The sequence below is a fragment of the Oncorhynchus gorbuscha genome, unplaced genomic scaffold, assembly GCF_021184085.1.
Source record: "Oncorhynchus gorbuscha isolate QuinsamMale2020 ecotype Even-year unplaced genomic scaffold, OgorEven_v1.0 Un_scaffold_573, whole genome shotgun sequence".
Classification (NCBI taxonomy): Eukaryota; Metazoa; Chordata; class Actinopteri; order Salmoniformes; family Salmonidae; genus Oncorhynchus; species Oncorhynchus gorbuscha.
Genome location: NW_025745407.1, coordinates 460,699 through 479,761, shown reverse-complemented (window position 1 = coordinate 479,761; position 19,063 = coordinate 460,699). Strand labels below are relative to the sequence as shown.

At 44.6% G+C, this 19,063-nt stretch overlaps 1 protein-coding gene across 2 annotated transcripts in view; it reads left to right on the top strand.

Moving 5' to 3' along the window:
* LOC124018737 (carboxypeptidase Z-like) overlaps positions 1–16,087 on the top strand; it is a 38,670-nt gene extending 22,583 nt beyond the window's left edge. For both annotated transcript variants that reach the window (XM_046334091.1, XM_046334090.1), the window contains exons 11-16: positions 2,253–2,320; positions 2,397–2,464; positions 4,240–4,379; positions 5,854–5,953; positions 8,277–8,422; positions 15,572–16,087. In XM_046334091.1, the coding sequence (XP_046190047.1) occupies positions 2,253–2,320; positions 2,397–2,464; positions 4,240–4,379; positions 5,854–5,953; positions 8,277–8,422; positions 15,572–15,844 (795 nt within the window). In that variant the 3' untranslated portion in view covers positions 15,845–16,087. The remainder of the gene's footprint in view (positions 1–2,252; positions 2,321–2,396; positions 2,465–4,239; positions 4,380–5,853; positions 5,954–8,276; positions 8,423–15,571) is intronic.
* The last annotated feature ends 2,976 nt before the right edge of the window (positions 16,088–19,063 follow it).

Here is a 19,063-nt window from a genome sequence, read left to right as displayed (position 1 = left end):
CTGTTCTGTTCTACACCTGACCAACAGGTACCCTGTTCTGTCCTACACCTGACCAACAGGTACCCTGTTCTGTCCTACACCTGACCAACAGGTACCCTGTCCAACACCTGACCAACAGGTACCTTGTCCTGTCCTACACCTGACCAACAGGTACCCTGTCCAACACCTGACCAACAGGTACCCTGTCCAACACCTGACCAACAGGTACCCTGTCCAACACCTGACCAACAGGTACCCTGTCCAACACCTGACCAACAGGTACCTTGTCCTGTCTTCCACCTGACCAACAGGTACCCTGTCCTACACCTGAACAACAGGTACCTTGTCCTGTCCTCCACCTGACGAACAGGTACCCTGTCCTACACCTGCCCAACAGGTACCGTGTCCTACACCTGACCAACATGTACCGTGTCCTACACCTGACCAACATGTACCGTGTCCTACACCTGACCAACAGGTACCCTGTCCTACACCTGACAAACAGGTACCCTGTCCTACACCTGACCGACAGGTACCCTGTCCAACACCTGACCAACAGGTACCTTGTCCTGTCCTACACCTGACCAACAGGTACCCTGTCCAACACCTGACCAACAGGTACCCTGTCCAACACCTGACCAACAGGTACCCTGTCCAACACCTGACCAACAGGTACCCTGTCCAACACCTGACCAACAGGTACCTTGTCCTGTCTTCCACCTGACCAACAGGTACCCTGTCCTACACCTGAACAACAGGTACCTTGTCCTGTCCTCCACCTGACGAACAGGTACCCTGTCCTACACCTGCCCAACAGGTACCGTGTCCTACACCTGACCAACATGTACCGTGTCCTACACCTGACCAACATGTACCGTGTCCTACACCTGACCAACAGGTACCCTGTCCTACACCTGACAAACAGGTACCCTGTCCTACACCTGACGAACAGGTACCCTGTCCTACACCTGACGAACAGGTACCGTGTCCTACACCTGACCAACATGTACCGTGTCCTACACCTGACCAACAGGTACCCTGTCCTACACCTGACCAACAGGTACCCTGTCCTACACCTGACCAACAGGTACCCTGTCCTACACCTGACCAACAGGTACCCTGTCCTACACCTGATTAACAGGTACCATGTCCTGTCCTACACCTGACCAACAGGTACCCTGTCCTACACCTGACCAACAGGTACCCTGTCCTATACCTGATGAACAGGTACCCTGTCCTACACCTGACCAACAGGTACCCTGTCCTACACCTGATTAACAGGTACCATGTCCTGTCCTACACCTGACCAACAGGTACCCTGTCCTACACCTGACCAACAGGTACCCTGTCCTATACCTGATGAACAGGTACCCTGTCCTGTTCCACACCTGGTCCTTCTGTAGCTCAGTTGGTAGAGCATGGCGCTTGTAACGCCAGAGTAGTGGGTTCGATTCCCGGGACCACCCATACGTAGAATGTATACACACATGACTGTAAGTCGCTTTGGATAAAAGCGTCTGCTAAATGGCATATATTATTATTATTATATTACCTGACCAACAGGTACCTGTCCTAAACCTGACCATCAGGTACCTGTCCTACACCTGACCAACAGGTACCCTGTCCTGTCCTACACCTGACCAACAGGTACCTTGTCCTGTCCTCCACCTGACCAACATGTACCCTGTCCTGTCCTACACCTGACCAACAGGTACCCTATCCTGTCCTACACCTGACCAACAGGTACCCTGTCCTGTCCTACACCTGATGAACAGGCACCTGTCCTAAACCTGACCAGCAGGTACCTGTCCTAAACCCGACCAACAATCAACTGTCCTAAACCCGACCAACAGGTACCTGTCCTAAACCTGGCCAATGGGTACCCTGTTCTACACCTGACCAGCAGGTACCTGTCCTAAACCTGGCCAACGGGTACCCTGTCCTAAACCTGACCGACATGTACCTTTTCTAAACCTGACCAACAGGTACCCTGTTCTACACCTGACCAGCAGGTACCCTGTCCTAAACCTGGCCAACAGGTACTCTGTTCGACACCTGACCAGCAGGTACCTGTCCTAAACCTGGCCAACGTATACCTGTCCTAAACCTGACCAACAAGTACCCTGTTCTACACCTGACCAACACTCACCTGTCCTAAACCTGACCAACAAGTACCCTGTTCTACACCTAGTTTATGTCAGTGGTGAAAACCTCTTCTGTTCCCAGGCCAGAAAATGCCATGTTGTAGAGTGTGACTGTGTTCCTCTCTGCAGGCATTTAAGCAGCTGGCCAGGACATACGCAGACTCTCACGCCAGCATGGCCGACAACAACACAGACAGGTGATTATATTCCTGGCTATTATTATGAATGATTATATTACCCCCTGTTACATGACCTACATGTTGTATATTCTAGATGTGGAGCGTCCTTCATCCGGAGCGGAGGCATCATCAACGGGGCTCTGTGGTACAGCTTCCCAGGGGGTACGGAACCTTCTATATCTTCTCCTCTCCTCCTCTTCTCCTCCTCTGTGGTACAGCTTCCCAGGGGGTACGGAACCTTCTATATCTTCTCCTCTCCTCCTCTTCTCCTCCTCTGTGGTACAGCTTCCCAGGGGGTACGGAACCTTCTATATCTTCTCCTCTCCTCCTCTTCTCCTCCTCTGTGGTACAGCTTCCCAGGGGGTACGGAACCTTCTATATCTCCTCCTCTCCTCCTCTCCATCTCTTCTCCCTCCTCCTCCTCTGTGGTACAGCTTCCCAGGGGGTACGGAACCTTCTCTATCTTCTCCTCTTCTCCTCTCCTCCTCCTCTGTGGTACAGCTTCCCAGGGGTTACGGAACCTTCTATATCTTCTCCTCTCCTCCTCCTCTCCTCCTCCTCTGTGGTACAGCTTCCCAGGGGGTACGGAACCTTCTATATCTTCTCCTCTCCTCCTCCTCTGTGGTACAGCTTCCCAGGGGGTACAGAACCTTCTATATCTCCTCCTCTCTTCCCAGGGGGTACGGAACCTTCCATATCTCCTCCTCTCCTCCTCTCCTCCTCCTCTGTGGTACAGCTTCCCAGGGGGTACGGAACCTTCTATATCTTCTCCTCTCCTCCTCCTCTGTGGTACAGCTTCCCAGGGGGTACGGAACCTTCTATATCTTCTCCTCTCCTCCTCCTCTGTGGTACAGCTTCCCAGGGAGTACGGAACCTTCTATATCTTCTCCTCTCCTCCTCCTCTGTGGTACAGCTTCCCAGGGGGTACGGAACCTTCCATATCTTCTCCTCTCCTCCTCCTCTGTGGTACAGCTTCCCAGGGGGTACGGAACCTTCTATATCTTCTCTCTTCCCAGGGGGTACGGAACCTTCCATATCTTCTCCTCGTGTCATTCTGTCTCTCCTCCTCGTGTCATTCTGTCTCTCCTCTCGTCCTCGTGTCATTCTTACTCTCTCTTCCTCTCTTCCATTTCCTTCTCTCTCCTCCTCTCCTTCTCTTCTCTCTCCTCCTCTCCTCCTCTTCTTTTCCTCTCCTCCTCTCCTCCTCTCTTCCTTTCCTCCTCTCCTCCTCTCTTCCTTAACTCCTCTCCTCTCTCCTCCTATCTTCCTCTTCTCTCTCCTCCTCTTTTCTTCATCCTCCTCCTCTCTTCCTTTCCTCCTCTCCTCCTCCTCTCTCTCCTCCTCCTCCTCCTTCCTCCTCCTCCTCTTCTCTCTCCTCCTCCTCTTCCTCCTCCTCTCTTTCTCTTCTTCTCCTCCTCTCTTCCTTTCCTCCTCTCCTCCTCCTCCTCCTCTCTTCCTTTCCTCCTCTCCTCCTCTCTTCCTTAACTCCTCTCCTCTCTCCTCCTATCTTCCTCTTCTCTCTCTCCTCTTTTCTTCATCCTCCTCCTCTCTCCTTTCCTCCTCTCCTCCTCCTCTTCTCTCTCATCCTCTCTTCCTTTCCTCCTCTCCTCCTCTCTTCTTTCCTCCTCTCCTCCTCCTCCTCTCTTTCTTTCCTCCTCTCCTCCTCCTCCTCCTCCTCCTCCTCCTCCTCCTCCTCCTCCTTTCCTCCTCCTCCTCCTCCTTTCCTCCTCCTCCTCCTCCTCTCCTCCTCCTCTCTTCCTTTCCTCCTCTCCTCCTCTTCTCTCTCCTCCTCCTCTCTTCCTCCTCACTTCCTCTTTTCTCTCCTCCTCTCCTTAACCCCCCCTCTTATTCCTGTCTGTCTGTTAATTCTCAGTACTTGTGTGTCTAGTGTATATATTTACGATGTGTCCTAACTCTCTATTTCTCCGGTACCGTAGGCATGTCAGACTTTAACTACCTCCACACTAACTGCCTGGAGATTACGGTGGAGCTGGGCTGTGACAAGTTCCCTTCTGAAGAGGAGCTCTACCCAGAGTGGCTCAGGAACAAGGAGGCCTTGCTCAGTTTCATGGAGTCGGTGGGTCTGCCTCTCTATAGCACAACGACCAGGCAGCCATTTTGTGCCGTAGTTATACCATCATTTTCTGACCATGTTTAATGTCCTTATCAGTGGTGGCTGGTGGGCAGAGATATAGGAGGACAGCTGGCTCTTTGTAATGGCTGGAATGGAATACATGGAGCTGTATATTGAACACGTGGAAAACATGTGTTTGATGTGTCTGATATCGTTCCATTCATTCCAATACAGCCGTTCTGTTAAAACCTCTTAAGGCTCCACCCCCTTTTTTTTTTTCTTCAAATGTTCGCCTAAAATGACATACCTAAATCTAACTGCCTGTAGCTCAGGCCCTGAAGCAAGGATATTCACATTCTTCACACCATTTGAAAGGAAACACTTTGAAGATTGTGTAAACGGAATGTAGGAGAATATAACACAGTAGATCTGGTAAAAGATAATACAAAGAAATTTAGATGTTGGCCACTAGATGACAGCAGTGTATGTGCAAAGTTTTAGACTGATCCAATGAACCATTGCATTTCTGTTCAAAATTTTGTATCAAGACTGTCCAAATGTGCCTAACTTGTTTATTAATAACTTTTCATGTTCAAAACTGTAATAGCTACTGTAGATTGGACAGTGCAGTTAGATGAACAAGAATTTAAGCTTCCTGCCAATATCAGATATGTCTATGTCCTGGGAAATGTTCTTATTTAACCACATGCTAATCGCATTAGCCTACATTAGCTCAACCTCATGTTAATCACATTAGCCTACATTAGCTCAACCTCATGCTAATCGCATTAGCCTACATTAGCTCAACCTCATGCTAATCACATTAGCCGACATTAGCTCAACCGTCCCGTGGACGGGACACCGAATCCCGAAGAGGTTTTAAGCTGCACTCCTACTATATATTTCTCCCGCCCACCAGCCTCCACTGACCTTAGCATTCCCTGCCATTCACTGATAGGTTTGCAAATTCCGGAAACTGCCCCCTCCCAAATTTCTTGGGTTTCCAGGAATCCTGGTTGGGAGAATCCTAGAATCCTGGTTGGGAGAATCCTGGAATGAGGGGGGAATAAGCAGTATATCCTAGAATTCTGGTTGGGAGAATCCTGGAATCCTGGTTGGGAGTATCCTGGAATGGGGGGGGGGAATAAGCCCTAGAATTCTGGTTGGGAGAATCCTGGAATCCTGGTTGGGAGTATCCTGGAATGAGGGGGGAATAAGCAGTATATCCTAGAATTCTGGTTGGGAGAATCCTGGAATTCTGGTTGGGAGTATCCTGGAATGAGGGGGGAATAAGCAGTATATCCTAGAATTCTGGTTGGGAGAATCCTGGAATTCTGGTTGGGAGAATCCTGGAATGAGGGGGGAATAAGTCATCTCTCCAGGATTCCAGCAACTGAGATTCCTGGAAAACCAGGGAATTTTGTTAAAATAAGCCTGATATTCCCTGATATTCCCTGTCGTTCCTTCTCTTCTCCAGGTCCACAGAGGTATTAAGGGAGTGGTGAAGGATGAAGAGGGCTATGGAATAAAGGGAGCGTCCGTATCTGTCAGGGGGATTCGTAAAGATGTCACCACAGGTAACCACCGTAATAACTGATAGTCATAGGATCCTCTGTTAGAGAAAGGAGCCCAAATGGCTACTTCTGAGCAGGGACCTCTGTTAGAGCTCTATGGAGGGAGAAAGGAGCCCAAATGGCTACTTCTGAGCAGGGCCCTCTGTTAGAGCTCTATGGAGGGAGAAAGGAGCCATTTGTCTGTCTCCCTACTTCTCTTTCTCCCTCCTTCCCTGTCGAACTCCTTCTCTGTCTCCCTCCTTCTCTGTCTCCCTCCTTCTCTGTCTCCCTCCTTCTGTCTCCCTCCTTCTGTCTCCCTCCTTCTGTCTCCCTCCTTCTGTCTCCCTCCTTCTGTCTCCCTCCTTCTGTCTCCCTCCTTCTCTGTCTCCCTCCTTCTCTGTCTCCCTCCTTCTCTGTCTCCCTCCTTCTCTGACTCCCTCCTTCTCTGACTCCCTCCTTCTCTGACTCCCTCCTTCTCTATCTCCCTCCTTCCCTATCTCCCTCCTTCCCTGTCTCCCTCCTTCTCTGTCTCCCTCCTTCTCTGTCTCCCTCCTTCTCTGTCTCCCTCCTTCTCTGTCTCCCTCCTTCTCTGTCTCCCTCCTTCTCTGTCTCCCTCCGTCTCTGTCTCCCTCCGTCTCTGTCTCCCTCCTTCTCTGTCTCCCTCCTTCTCTGTCTCCCTCCTTCTCTGTCTCCCTCCTTCTCTGTCTCCCTCCTTCTCTGTCTCCTTCCTTCTCTGTCTCCTTCCTTCTCTGTCTCCCTCCTTCTCTGTCTCCCTCCTCTCTCCCCTTCCTTCTCTGTCTCCCTCCTCTCTCCCCTTCCTTCTCTGTCTCCCTCCTTCTCTGTCTCCCTCCTTCTCTGTCTCCCTCCTTCTCTGTCTCCCTCCTTCTCTGTCTCCCTCCTTCTCTGTCTCCCTCCTTCTCTGTCTCCATCCTTCTGTCTCCCTCCTTCTGTCTCCCTCCTTCTGTCTCCCTCCTTCTGTCTCCCTCCTTCTGTCTCCCTCCTTCCCTGTCTCCCTCCTTCCCTGTCTCCCTCCTTCTCTGTCTCGCTCCTTCTCTGTCTCGCTCCTTCTCTGTCTCTTTTCCCCTCCCTCCCCCTCTTCATCCCATTCCCCCTCCTATCTCCCTCTCTTTCTCTTGCTCTCTCTCTCAATTCAATTCAAGGGGCTTTATTGGCATGGGAAACATGTTAACATTGCCAAAGCAAGTGAGGTAGATAATATATAAACGTGAAACAAACAATAGAAATTAACAGTAACCATTACACTCACAGAAGTTCCAAAATAATTAAAACATTTCAAATGTCATATTATGTCTGTATACAATATTTGCAGATGTGCAAATAGTTAATGTACAAAAGAGAAAATAAATAAATAAATATGGGTTGTATTTACAATGGTGTTTGTTCTTCACTGGTTGACCTTTTCTCGTGGCAGCAGGTCACAAATCTTGCTGCTGTGCTGATGGCAGACTGTGGTATTTCACCCAGTAGATATGGGAGTTTATCAGAATGTTTGTTTTTGAATTCTTTGTGGATCTGTGTAATCTGAGGGAAATATGTGTCTTTAATATACATACAAATACATTTGGCAGGAGGTTAGGAAGTGCAGCTCAGTTTCCAACTAATTTTGTGGGCAGTGAGCACATAAGCCTGTCTTCTCTTGAGAGCCATGTCTGCCTACGGCGGCCTTTGTCAATAGCAAGGCTATGCTCACTGAGTCTGTACATAGGCATAGCTTTCCTTAAGTTTGGGTCAGTCACAGTGGTCAGGTATTCTGCCGCTGTGTACTCTCTGTTTAGGGCCAAATAGCATTCTAGTTTGCTCAGTTTTTTCAAGTAATTATCTTTTTGTTTTCTCATGATTTGGTTGGGTCTAATGGTGCTGCTGTCCTTGGGCTCTGTAGGGTGTGTTTGTGTTTGTGAACAGAGCCCCAGGACCAGCTTGCTTAGGGGACTCTTCTCCAGGTTCATCTCTCTGTAGGTGATGGCTTTGTTATGGAAGGTTTGGGAATCGCTTCCTTTTAGGTGGTTGTAGAATTGAACAGTTTTTTCTGGATTTTAATAATTAATTAAGTATAGCCAATTGACGGCTTGTAATTTGTACTGTAATTCATTCAATGTAATTGGAGAATCCAGTGGGTTCTGGCAGTCTATAATAGCTGATTCTAAGATTTGTATTTGATATCTCTCTCTCCCTCATCCCTGTCTCCTTCCCTGTCTCCTTCCCTGTCCTTCCCTCCCTCCCTCCCTCCTCCCTCCCTCCCTCCCTCCCTCCCTCCCTCCCCCTCCCTCCCTCCCTCCCTCCCTCCCTCCCTCCCTCCCTCCCTCCCCCTCCCTCCCTCCCTCCATAGCGGAGGAAGGTGATTACTGGAGGTTAATGAACTCAGGAACACACATCATAACAGCATCAGCTAAAGGTTACTCCAAAGTCAGCAAGAGAATTTACCTGCCTGCTCACATGGAAAAAGCTGGGCGGGTCGACTTCGTGCTCAAAAAGGTACTTGCGAAGTTATTTATATATATATATATATATGATTCATTTAGTTATTATATACTTTATCTGTGATCTGTGATGTTTCTGTGCCAGGATCAGTGTTTTGAGAAATATGATGTTGATGTCAGGGTCACGATATCTGAGGTGTTGATGTCAGGGTCATGATATCTGAGGTGTTGATGTCATGATATCTGAGGTGTTGATGTCATGATATCTGAGGTGTTGATGTCATGATATCTGAGGTGTTGATGTCAGGGTCATGATATCTGAGGTGTTGATGTCAGGGTCATGATATCTGAGGTGTTGATGTCAGGGTCATGATATCTGAGGTGTTGATGTCAGGGTCATGATATCTGAGGTGTTGATGTCAGGGTCATGATATCTGAGGTGTTGATGTCAGGGTCATGATATCTGAGGTGTTGATGTCAGGGTCATGATATCTGAGGTGTTGATATCATGATATCTGAGGTGTTGATGTCAGGGTCATGATATCTGAGGTGTTGATGTCATGATATCTGAGGTGTTGATGTCAGGGTCATGATATCTGAGGTGTTGATATCAGGGTCATGATATCTGAGGTGTTGATGTCAGGGTCATGATATCTGAGGTGTTGATGTCATGATATCTGAGGTGTTGATGTCAGGGTCATGATATCTGAGGTGTTGATGTCAGGGTCATGATATCTGAGGTGTTGATGTCATGATATCTGAGGTGTTGATGTCAGGGTCATGATATCTGAGGTGTTGATGTCATGATATCTGAGGTGTTGATGTCAGGGTCATGATATCTGAGGTGTTGATGTCAGGGTCATGATATCTGAGGTGTTGATATCAGGGTCATGATATCTGAGGTGTTGATATCATGATATCTGAGGTGTTGATGTCAGGGTCATGATATCTGAGGTGTTGATGTCAGGGTCATGATATCTGAGGTGTTGATGTCAGGGTCATGATATCTGAGGTGTTGATGTCAGGGTCATGATATCTGAGGTGTTGATGTCATGATATCTGAGGTGTTGATATCAGGGTCATGATATCTGAGGTGTTGATGTCATGATATCTGAGGTGTTGATATCAGGGTCATGATATCTGAGGTGTTGATGTCAGGGTCATGATATCTGAGGTGTTGATGTCATGATATCTGAGGTGTTGATGTCATGATATCTGAGGTGTTGATATCAGGGTCATGATATCTGAGGTGTTGATGTCAGGGTCATGATATCTGAGGTGTTGATGTCATGATATCTGAGGTGTTGATGTCATGATATCTGAGGTGTTGATGTCATGATATCTGAGGTGTTGATGTCAGGGTCATGATATCTGAGGTGTTGATATCAGGGTCATGATATCTGAGGTGTTGATGTCATGATATCTGAGGTGTTGATGTCATGATATCTGAGGTGTTGATGTCATGATATCTGAGGTGTTGATGTCATGATATCTGAGGTGTTGATGTCATGATATCTGAGGTGTTGATGTCATGATATCTGAGGTGTTGATGTCATGATATCTGAGGTGTTGATGTCATGATATCTGAGGTGTTGATGTCAGGGTCATGATATCTGAGGTGTTGATGTCAGGGTCATGATATCTGAGGTGTTGATGTCAGGATATCTGAGGTGTTGATGTCAGGGTCATGATATCTGAGGTGTTGATGTCAGGGTCATGATATCTGAGGTGTTGATGTCATGATATCTGAGGTGTTGATGTCATGATATCTGAGGTGTTGATGTCAGGGTCATGATATCTGAGGTGTTGATGTCAGGGTCATGATATCTGAGGTGTTGATATCAGGGTCATGATATCTGAGGTGTTGATGTCATGATATCTGAGGTGTTGATATCAGGGTCATGATATCTGAGGTGTTGATGTCATGATATCTGAGGTGTTGATGTCATGATATCTGAGGTGTTGATATCAGGGTCATGATATCTGAGGTGTTGATGTCATGATATCTGAGGTGTTGATGTCATGATATCTGAGGTGTTGATGTCAGGGTCATGATATCTGAGGTGTTGATGTCATGATATCTGAGGTGTTGATGTCAGGGTCATGATATCTGAGGTGTTGATGTCAGGGTCATGATATCTGAGGTGTTGATGTCATGATATCTGAGGTGTTGATGTCAGGGTCATGATATCTGAGGTGTTGATGTCAGGGTCATGATATCTGAGGTGTTGTTGTCAGGGTCATGATATCTGAGGTGTTGATATCATGATATCTGAGGTGTTGATGTCATGATATCTGAGGTGTTGATGTCATGATATCTGAGGTGTTGATGTCATGATATCTGAGGTGTTGATATCAGGGTCATGATATCTGAGGTGTTGATGTCAGGGTCATGATATCTGAGGTGTTGATGTCAGGGTCATGATATCTGAGGTGTTGATGTCATGATATCTGAGGTGTTGATATCAGGGTCATGATATCTGAGGTGTTGATGTCATGGTATCTGAGGTGTTGATATCAGGGTCATGATATCTGAGGTGTTGATGTCATGATATCTGAGGTGTTGATATCAGGGTCATGATATCTGAGGTGTTGATGTCATGATATCTGAGGTGTTGATGTCAGGGTCATGATATCTGAGGTGTTGATGTCAGGGTCATGATATCTGAGGTGTTGATGTCAGGGTCATGATATCTGAGGTGTTGATATCAGGGTCATGATATCTGAGGTGTTGATGTCAGGGTCATGATATCTGAGGTGTTGATGTCATGATATCTGAGGTGTTGATGTCATGATATCTGAGGTGTTGATATCAGGGTCATGATATCTGAGGTGTTGATGTCAGGGTCATGATATCTGAGGTGTTGATGTCATGATATCTGAGGTGTTGATGTCATGATATCTGAGGTGTTGATATCAGGGTCATGATATCTGAGGTGTTGATGTCATGATATCTGAGGTGTTGATGTCATGATATCTGAGGTGTTGATGTCATGATATCTGAGGTGTTGATGTCAGGGTCATGATATCTGAGGTGTTGATGTCAGGGTCATGATATCTGAGGTGTTGATGTCAGGGTCATGATATCTGAGGTGTTGATATCAGGGTCATGATATCTGAGGTGTTGATGTCATGATATCTGAGGTGTTGATGTCAGGGTCATGATATCTGAGGTGTTGATATCAGGGTCATGATATCTGAGGTGTTGATGTCATGATATCTGAGGTGTTGATGTCATGATATCTGAGGTGTTGATGTCATGATATCTGAGGTGTTGATGTCATGATATCTGAGGTGTTGATGTCAGGGTCATGATATCTGAGGTGTTGATGTCAGGGTCATGATATCTGAGGTGTTGATGTCAGGGTCATGATATCTGAGGTGTTGATGTCAGGGTCATGATATCTGAGGTGTTGATGTCAGGGTCATGATATCTGAGGTGTTGATGTCATGATATCTGAGGTGTTGATGTCATGATATCTGAGGTGTTGATGTCATGATATCTGAGGTGTTGATGTCAGGGTCATGATATCTGAGGTGTTGATGTCAGGGTCATGATATCTGAGGTGTTGATGTCAGGGTCATGATATCTGAGGTGTTGATATCAGGGTCATGATATCTGAGGTGTTGATGTCATGATATCTGAGGTGTTGATGTCAGGGTCATGATATCTGAGGTGTTGATATCAGGGTCATGATATCTGAGGTGTTGATGTCATGATATCTGAGGTGTTGATGTCATGATATCTGAGGTGTTGATGTCATGATATCTGAGGTGTTGATGTCATGATATCTGAGGTGTTGATGTCATGATATCTGAGGTGTTGATGTCAGGATATCTGAGGTGTTGATGTCAGGATATCTGAGGTGTTGATATCATGATATCTGAGGTGTTGATATCATGATATCTGAGGTGTTGATGTCATGATATCTGAGGTGTTGATGTCAGGGTCATGATATCTGAGGTGTTGATGTCATGATATCTGAGGTGTTGATGTCAGGGTCATGATATCTGAGGTGTTGATGTCAGGGTCATGATATCTGAGGTGTTGATGTCATGATATCTGAGGTGTTGATGTCAGGGTCATGATATCTGAGGTGTTGATGTCAGGGTCATGATATCTGAGGTGTTGATATCAGGGTCATGATATCTGAGGTGTTGATGTCAGGGTCATGATATCTGAGGTGTTGATATCAGGGTCATGATATCTGAGGTGTTGATGTCAGGGTCATGATATCTGAGGTGTTGATGTCATGATATCTGAGGTGTTGATATCAGGGTCATGATATCTGAGGTGTTGATGTCATGATATCTGAGGTGTTGATGTCATGATATCTGAGGTGTTGATGTCAGGGTCATGATATCTGAGGTGTTGATGTCAGGGTCATGATATCTGAGGTGTTGATGTCAGGGTCATGATATCTGAGGTGTTGATGTCATGATATCTGAGGTGTTGATGTCAGGGTCATGATATCTGAGGTGTTGATGTCAGGGTCATGATATCTGAGGTGTTGATGTCAGGGTCATGATATCTGAGGTGTTGATGTCATGATATCTGAGGTGTTGATGTCATGATATCTGAGGTGTTGATATCAGGGTCATGATATCTGAGGTGTTGATGTCAGGATATCTGAGGTGTTGATATCATGATATCTGAGGTGTTGATGTCAGGGTCATGATATCTGAGGTGTTGATGTCATGATATCTGAGGTGTTGATGTCAGGGTCATGATATCTGAGGTGTTGATGTCATGATATCTGAGGTGTTGATGTCATGATATCTGAGGTGTTGATGTCATGATATCTGAGGTGTTGATGTCATGATATCTGAGGTGTTGATGTCATGATATCTGAGGTGTTGATGTCAGGGTCATGATATCTGAGGTGTTGATGTCAGGGTCATGATATCTGAGGTGTTGATGTCAGGGTCATGATATCTGAGGTGTTGATGTCAGGGTCATGATATCTGAGGTGTTGATGTCATGATATCTGAGGTGTTGATGTCATGATATCTGAGGTGTTGATGTCAGGGTCATGATATCTGAGGTGTTGATATCAGGGTCACGATATCTGAGGTGTTGATGTCATGATATCTGAGGTGTTGATGTCATGATATCTGAGGTGTTGATGTCATGATATCTGAGGTGTTGATGTCATGATATCTGAGGTGTTGATGTCATGATATCTGAGGTGTTGATATCATGATATCTGAGGTGTTGATGTCAGGGTCATGATATCTGAGGTGTTGATGTCAGGGTCATGATATCTGAGGTGTTGATGTCAGGGTCATGATATCTGAGGTGTTGATGTCAGGGTCATGATATCTGAGGTGTTGATATCAGGGTCATGATATCTGAGGTGTTGATGTCAGGGTCATGATATCTGAGGTGTTGATATCAGGGTCATGATATCTGAGGTGTTGATGTCATGATATCTGAGGTGTTGATGTCATGATATCTGAGGTGTTGATGTCAGGGTCATGATATCTGAGGTGTTGATGTCAGGGTCATGATATCTGAGGTGTTGATGTCATGATATCTGAGGTGTTGATGTCATGATATCTGAGGTGTTGATGTCATGATATCTGAGGTGTTGATATCAGGGTCATGATATCTGAGGTGTTGATGTCATGATATCTGAGGTGTTGATGTCATGATATCTGAGGTGTTGATGTCATGATATCTGAGGTGTTGATGTCATGATATCTGAGGTGTTGATGTCATGATATCTGAGGTGTTGATGTCATGATATCTGAGGTGTTGATGTCATGATATCTGAGGTGTTGATGTCATGATATCTGAGGTGTTGATGTCATGATATCTGAGGTGTTGATGTCATGATATCTGAGGTGTTGATGTCATGATATCTGAGGTGTTGATGTCATGATATCTGAGGTGTTGATGTCATGATATCTGAGGTGTTGATGTCATGATATCTGAGGTGTTGATATCAGGGTCATGATATCTGAGGTGTTGATGTCATGATATCTGAGGTGTTGATGTCAGGGTCATGATATCTGAGGTGTTGATGTCATGATATCTGAGGTGTTGATGTCATGATATCTGAGGTGTTGATGTCAGGGTCATGATATCTGAGTTATATTATGTTGATGTCAGGGTCATGATATCAGAGGTATAAGGTTAGGGCCCTTGAGCGAGATACCTGTCAACAACATCCGGTGAATTCGGAGGTAATTCAAATAAATAATCGTAACATGAAACATTTATGAACATACAAGTATCTTATATCGGTTAAAAGCTGACATTCTTGTTAATCTAACTGCATTTTGAGATTTGCAAAATGCTTTACGGTGAAAGCATACCATGCCTTTGTTTGAGGACGGCGCCCCACAACATATTTTTCAATCACAAACAGCGATTAAATAAATCACCTACTTCTGAAATTCTTCCTCTGTTTGCAATCCAAAGGGTCCCAGCTACAACAGGAATGGTCGTTTTGTTCAATAAAATCCTTCTTTATATCCCAAAAAAGTCAGTTTATTTGGCGCCATCGGTTTCACTAATCCACTCGTTCAACTGGCCAAGATAGAAACCCGGAAAACTACACCTTAACTTTGTTCAAACAAGTCAAACTACGTTTCTGTTTATTCCTCAGGTACCCTCAAAATGTAAATAAACTATAATATTTCATACGGAAAGAAGTATATTCAATAGGACAACAAAATAAGCTGGTGCGCGTCCTCTTTATGACCCCAAGACTGATTTTCAAAGCTGACTCTGTCTTTTCAAAGTCATATTCTTTCTTCAACATGTTGCCATCTAGTGGACGCCATAGGAATTGCAATTTGGGAGCTGGAATCACATAGGACCCATAGCTATTCATTGAATATCATTTGTGTTATACTCTCGTATATTATTTTAACAGTTTTAGAAACTTCAAAGTGTTTTCTATTCAGTACTACCAATTATATGCATATCCTGGCTTCTGGGCCTGAGTAACCTCCCCTCTCCCCTCTCCTCCCTCCTCCTCTCTCCCTCTCCCCTCTCCTCCCTCCTCCTCTCTCCCTCTCCCCTCTCCTCCCTCCTCCTCTCTCCCTCTCCTCCCTCCTCCTCTCTCCCTCTCCCCTCTCCTCCCTCCTCCTCTCTCCCTCTCCCTCTCTCCTCCCTCCTCCTCTCTCCCTCTCCCCTCTCCTCCCTCCTCCCCTACCTCTCATTAAAGATATGTATTTCTCTCCTCTCCTCCAGGTCCCTGTTCAGCCAGTAGGACCAGACTACCACCTGTTCCTCAGCTCCTCCCTGGACACTTATGAGCGCTTCGACCCTTACAACCACTTCCAGAGCTACAGCCGCTCCGAGCCGGGAGAACCGAGGGAACCCAGGGAACCGAGGGAACCCAGGGAACCGGGGATGGGAGGAGAACCGGGGATGGGAGCAGAGGAGCAGGAGAAGCCGTGGTGGTGGAACTACTTTACTCAGGCAGGAGTCTCTGCTCCCACCTGGCTGCTACGGAACCACTAGAAGACTGGACAGGAGAAAGACTGAAACGGCACACTATTCCCTTATTCCCTATTCCCTTATTCCCTCACACTATTCCCTTATTCCCTATTCCCTTATTCCCTCACACTATTCCCTTATTTGGTGCACTACATTTGACCAAAGCCCAAGTGCATTGTGGGGCGGCAGGGTAGCGTAGTGGTTATAGTGTAGGAGAGGCAAGATAGCCTAGTGGTTAGAGCGTTGGACTAGTAGCCGAAAGGTTGCAAGTTCAAACCCCCGAGCTGACAAGGTACAAATCTGTCATTCTGCCCCGGAACAAGGCAGTTAACCCACTGTTCCTAGGCCGTCATTGAAAATAAGTATTTGTTATTAAACTGACTTGCCTAGTCAGGTAAAATACAAATTATTTGTAGATTTCATCCCAAATGGCACCCTGTTCCCTATATAGTGCACCCTGTTCCCTAGTGCATCCTGTTCCCTATATAGTGCACCCTGTTCCCTATAGAGTCAAAAGTAGTGCACTGTAAAGGGATTGGGTGCTATGTGGAATGTCTCCTACAAGTAGAGACATGAATTGGTTCTCAATCTTCGTTTGGTTTCTGTTCCCCATCACATTCCCCTCATGTTCCCAGAAGGCCTTCTGTTTAGTCTTCCTGTGTAGATAGGCCAGGTACCCTGTCCACCAGGGGAACACCTACTGCCACTATGGACAGGAATCTGATCATGTGTTGTGTCCTGACCAGGAATGATTCTGGGCCCCCATTAACATATTGGGCGTTCTATTATGTTTCATTAAGACATTCTGTCTTCCTCAGTGTTCTATTATGTTTCATTAAGACATTCTGTCTTCCTCTGTGTTCTATTCTGTTTCATTAAGACATTCTGTCTTCCTCAGTGTTCTATTATGTTTCATTAAGACATTCTGTCTTCCTCAGTGTTCTATTATGTTTCATTTAGACATTCTAGTTCTGTCTTCCTCAGTGTTCTATTATGTTTCATTAAGACATTCTAGTTCTGTCTTCCTCAGTGCTCTATTATGTTTCATTAAGACATTCTGTCTTCCTCAGTGTTCTATTATGTTTCATTTAGACATTCTAGTTCTGTCTTCCTCAGTGTTCTATTATGTTTCATTAAGACATTCTAGTTCTGTCTTCCTCAGTGCTCTATTATGTTTCATTAAGACATTCTGTCTTCCTCAGTGTTCTATTATGTTTCATTAAGACATTCTAGTCCTGTCTTCCTCAGTGCTCTATTATGTTTCATTAATACATTCTGTCTTCCTCAGTGTTCTATTATGTTTCATTAAGACATTCTAGTTCTGTCTTCCTCAGTGTTCTATTATGTTTCATTAAGACATTCTGTCTTCCTCAGTGTTCTATTATGTTTCATTAAGACATTCTGTCTTCCTCAGTGTTCTATTATGTTTCATTAAGACATTCTAGTTCTGTCTTCCTCAGTGTTCTATTGTGTTTCATTAAGACATTCTGTCTTCCTCAGTGTTCTATTATGTTTCATTAAGACATTCTAGTTCTGTCTTCCTCAGTGTTCTATTGTGTTTCATTAAGACATTCTGTCTTCCTCAGTGTTCTATTATGTTTCATTAAGACATTCTGTCTTCCTCAGTGTTCTATTATGTTTCATTCCATTCTGTCTTCCTCAGTGTTCTATTATGTTTCATTAAGACATTCTGTCTTCCTCAGTGTTCTATTATGTTTCATTAAGACATTCTAGTTCTGTCTTCCTCAGTGTTCTATTATGTTTCATTAAGACATTCTAGTTCTGTCTTCCTCATTGTTCTATTATGTTTCATTAAGACATTCTGTCTTCCTCAGTGTTCTATTATGTTTCATTAAGACATTCTAGTTCTGTCTTCCTCAGTGCTCTATTATGTTTCATTAAGACATTCTGTCTTCCTCAGTGTTCTATTATGTTTCATTAAGACATTCTGTCTTCCTCAGTGTTCTATTATGTTTCATTAAGACTTTCTGTCTTCCTCAGTGTTCTATTATGTTTCATTAAGACATTCTGTCTTCCTCAGTGTTCTATTATGTTTCATTAAGACATTCTAGTTCTGTCTTCCTCAGTGTTCTATTATGTTTCATTAAGACATTCTAGTTCTGTCTTCCTCAGTGTTCTATTATGTTTCATTAAGACATTCTGTCTTCCTCAGTGTTCTATTATGTTTCATTAAGACATTCTAGTTCTGTCTTCCTCAGTGTTCTATTATGTTTCATTAAGACATTCTGTCTTCCTCAGTGTTCTATTATGTTTCATTAAGACATTCTGTCTTCCTCAGTGTTCTATTATGTTTCATTAAGACATTCTAGTTCTGTCTTCCTCAGTGTTCTATTATGTTTCATTAAGACATTCTAGTTCTGTCTTCCTCAGTGTTCTATTATGTTTCATTAAGACATTCTGTCTTCCTCAGTGTTCTATTATGTTTCATTAAGACATTCTAGTTCTGTCTTCCTCAGTGTTCTATTATGTTTCATTAAGACATTCTGTCTTCCTCAGTGTTCTATTATGTTTCATTAAGACATTCTAGTTCTGTCTTCCTCAGTGTTCTATTATGTTTCATTAAGACATTCTGTCTTCCTCAGTGTTCTATTATGTTTCATTAAGACATTCTAGTTCTGTCTTCCTCAGTGTTCTATTATGTTTCATTAAGACATTCTAGTTCTGTCTTCCTCAGTGTTCTATTATGTTTCATTAAGACATTCTGTCTTCCTCTGTGTTCTATTATGTTTCATTAAGACATTCTAGTTCTGTCTTCCTCAGTGTTCTATTATGTTTCATTAAGACATTCTGTCTTCCTCAGTGTTCTATTATGTTTCATTAAGACATTCTAGTTCTGTCTTCCTCAGTGCTCTATTATGTTTCATTAAGACATTCTGTCTTCCTCAGTGTTCTATTATGTTTCATTAAGACATTCTGTCTTCCTCAGTGTTCTATTATGTTTCATTAAGACATTCTGTCTTCCTCAGTGTTCTATTATGTTTCATTAAGACATTCTGTCTTCCTCTGTGTTCTATTATGTTTCATTAAGACATTCTAGTTCTGTCTTCCTCAGTGCTCTATTATGTTTCATTAAGACATTCTAGTTCTGTCTTCCTCAGTGTTCTATTATGTTTCATTAAGACATTCTAGTTCTGTCTTCCTCTGTGTTCTTATGTTTCATTAAGACATTCTGTCTTCCTCAGTGTTCTATTATGTTTCATTAAGACATTCTGTCTTCCTCAG